We start from the raw sequence: 2,196 nt of genomic DNA, 5'->3' as shown, positions 1-2,196 counted from the left end.
AAAAAAAAAGTTATAATTTCCATAAAGTGCATATCTTAAATTATAGCTCAATTTTTACATGTATTCATTTATGAACCCTCACTTAGATCCAAACACCACTATCACCTCAAAAGATTCCTTTATGCCTCTAGTCAAGAACTCCTACCCCCTATCTCCACTCCTGGGTAAATCCCATCCTCCCTCTCATCTCCCCACATTAGTTCTGCATGTTCTTGAACTGCACATAAATGGAATTATACAGCAGGTACTCTTTTGTATCTGCTTATTTTTTGTCCAAAATGTGAGACTGACAGGCACTGCTACAGTTATTGTTTTTTATTGCTATGTATTATTATATCATATAACTATATCACAATTTATTCCCTTGTTGATGGACATTTAGGTCACTTTCTAGTTTTAGGCTATCATAACTGTAGCTCCTATGAGCTTTCTCCAACATTTTTAGTAGGCATATGTTTAGTGAAAGTAGATTCTGCCTAGTAGTTTTTTCTTTTTTTTTGAGACAGAGCCTCAAGCTGTCCTGGGTAGAGAGCCGTGGCATCACAGCTCACAGCAACCTCCAACTCCTGGGCTCAAGCAAATCTCTTGCTTCCGCCTCCAAAGTAGCTGGGACCACAGGTGCCCACCACAATGCCCAGCTATTTTTTGGTTGTAGCCATCATTGTTGTTTGGTGGGCCCAGGCTGGATTCAAACCTGCCTCCTTAGGTGTATGTGGTTGGCACCTTAGCCACTTGAGCCACAGGTGCTGAGCCTCAAACAAACCTTCTAACCACAAGGTGATGATGATATCCTATGCTTTCTTCTAGAAACCTGATGTGGTTCGATACCTTTTTTTTTTTTTTTGCAGTTTTTGGCAGGGGCTGGGTTTGAACCCACCACCTCCAGCATATGGAGCCCACTCCTGTGAGGCACCACCCAATACCTAAATTTATTATTTCTCCCATCCAGCCAAATTTGTCATATTTGAGATTATGCCACTTCATAACACAAACTGAATTTATGAAATCATGTTAATTAGGCGTGGTATTATTTAAAAATCAAAACCCCCTGATATCAAATAATAAATTATAATGATGGGGCTGTACTTCCTTTAATACTATGCTACTATGACTTCTCATAGAACTGCCTGAGTTATTACTTCAGCTTTTAATAATGCTTTAAATGATGGATGTTGGTACTTTTCTTACAATACTAAAAGATATTTCAACATTCTGAAAAACGAGTGCATTGCAGGTAAGAGACACTCCTCAGTCTGTATTTGAATTATATAGTATCTCTCTTGTTAATGAGCTTATGCTAGGCAAAGGACAAAGAAAAAAAAAAACCAAGCACCATACATGTTTATGTGACCAACGTGAAAATGGTGATCACCACAAACATCCAGTATACCACGAACCTTTTAACATTATCCTAAAATTTCCAGGTATGAAGAAACACCATGAGGAACTTGGGTTCATCTGGTCATTCTCTTTTGTAAACCTACTGAAACACAAACTTAAGAGTCACCAGTGAGATTTACCTGTACTTGGAAATGAGATGTGCCTTGTCTGCACCCACCCTACTTGCTCAAGAATACAGTTCATTCTAAAGTCTGTGTTCTCAATTACTTTATTAAAAATCAATTAGTAACTATTACTACACATTGTTAGGAAAATAAAGCCAATTGAATGTTTTTGGATTGGCTCTACATTACTATTCAAACATTTTAGTTTTTAAAAGCCTATTATTTCACCAAGTATCAATTAAAGTTTATGCAATTTGCACATAAATCACATAGCACACTATAAAAAACCAAAATGGCACCTGGAAGCAAACCAAGATTTACCTGTAGTAATGGCTCTATGGAATTGGTGCATGTCTTCTCCTGACAGCTCCTGTGCTACCTGCAGTATCTTCTGTCGGACACCATCCAGTTTAATTTCTGATTCATTCAGTATTTCTTCCATATCAGGAGCACTATAATCAAGACATTGGAAACTTTCAGAACATGAGTCAGGTGCTTTATTTTTTTGTTTTTTGAGATAGAGTCTTACTATTTCACCCTCGGTAGAGTGCTATGGCGTCACAGCTCACGGCAACCTCAAATTCTTGGGCTTAAGCAATTCTCTTGCTTCAGCCTTCCAAGTAGCTGAGACTACAAGCACTCACTACAACGCCTGGCTTTTTGTTGTTGTTGTAGGTCACTGTTGGTTAGC

At 38.2% G+C, this 2,196-nt stretch overlaps 1 protein-coding gene across 1 annotated transcript in view; it reads right to left on the bottom strand.

The window, feature by feature from the left end:
- TSNAX (translin associated factor X) overlaps positions 1-2,196 on the bottom strand; it is a 43,772-nt gene that overhangs the window by 23,495 nt on the left and 18,081 nt on the right. Inside the window, exon 4 of the mRNA XM_003797427.3 lies at positions 1,827-1,957. Within this exon, the coding sequence (XP_003797475.1) occupies positions 1,827-1,957 (131 nt within the window). The remainder of the gene's footprint in view (positions 1-1,826; positions 1,958-2,196) is intronic.

This window comes from Otolemur garnettii, unplaced genomic scaffold (genome assembly GCF_000181295.1).
Source record: "Otolemur garnettii isolate 467f Iridium unplaced genomic scaffold, OtoGar3 scaffold00116, whole genome shotgun sequence".
Lineage (NCBI taxonomy): Eukaryota > Metazoa > Chordata > Mammalia > Primates > Galagidae > Otolemur > Otolemur garnettii.
This window is presented reverse-complemented; position numbering and strand designations above follow the sequence as displayed.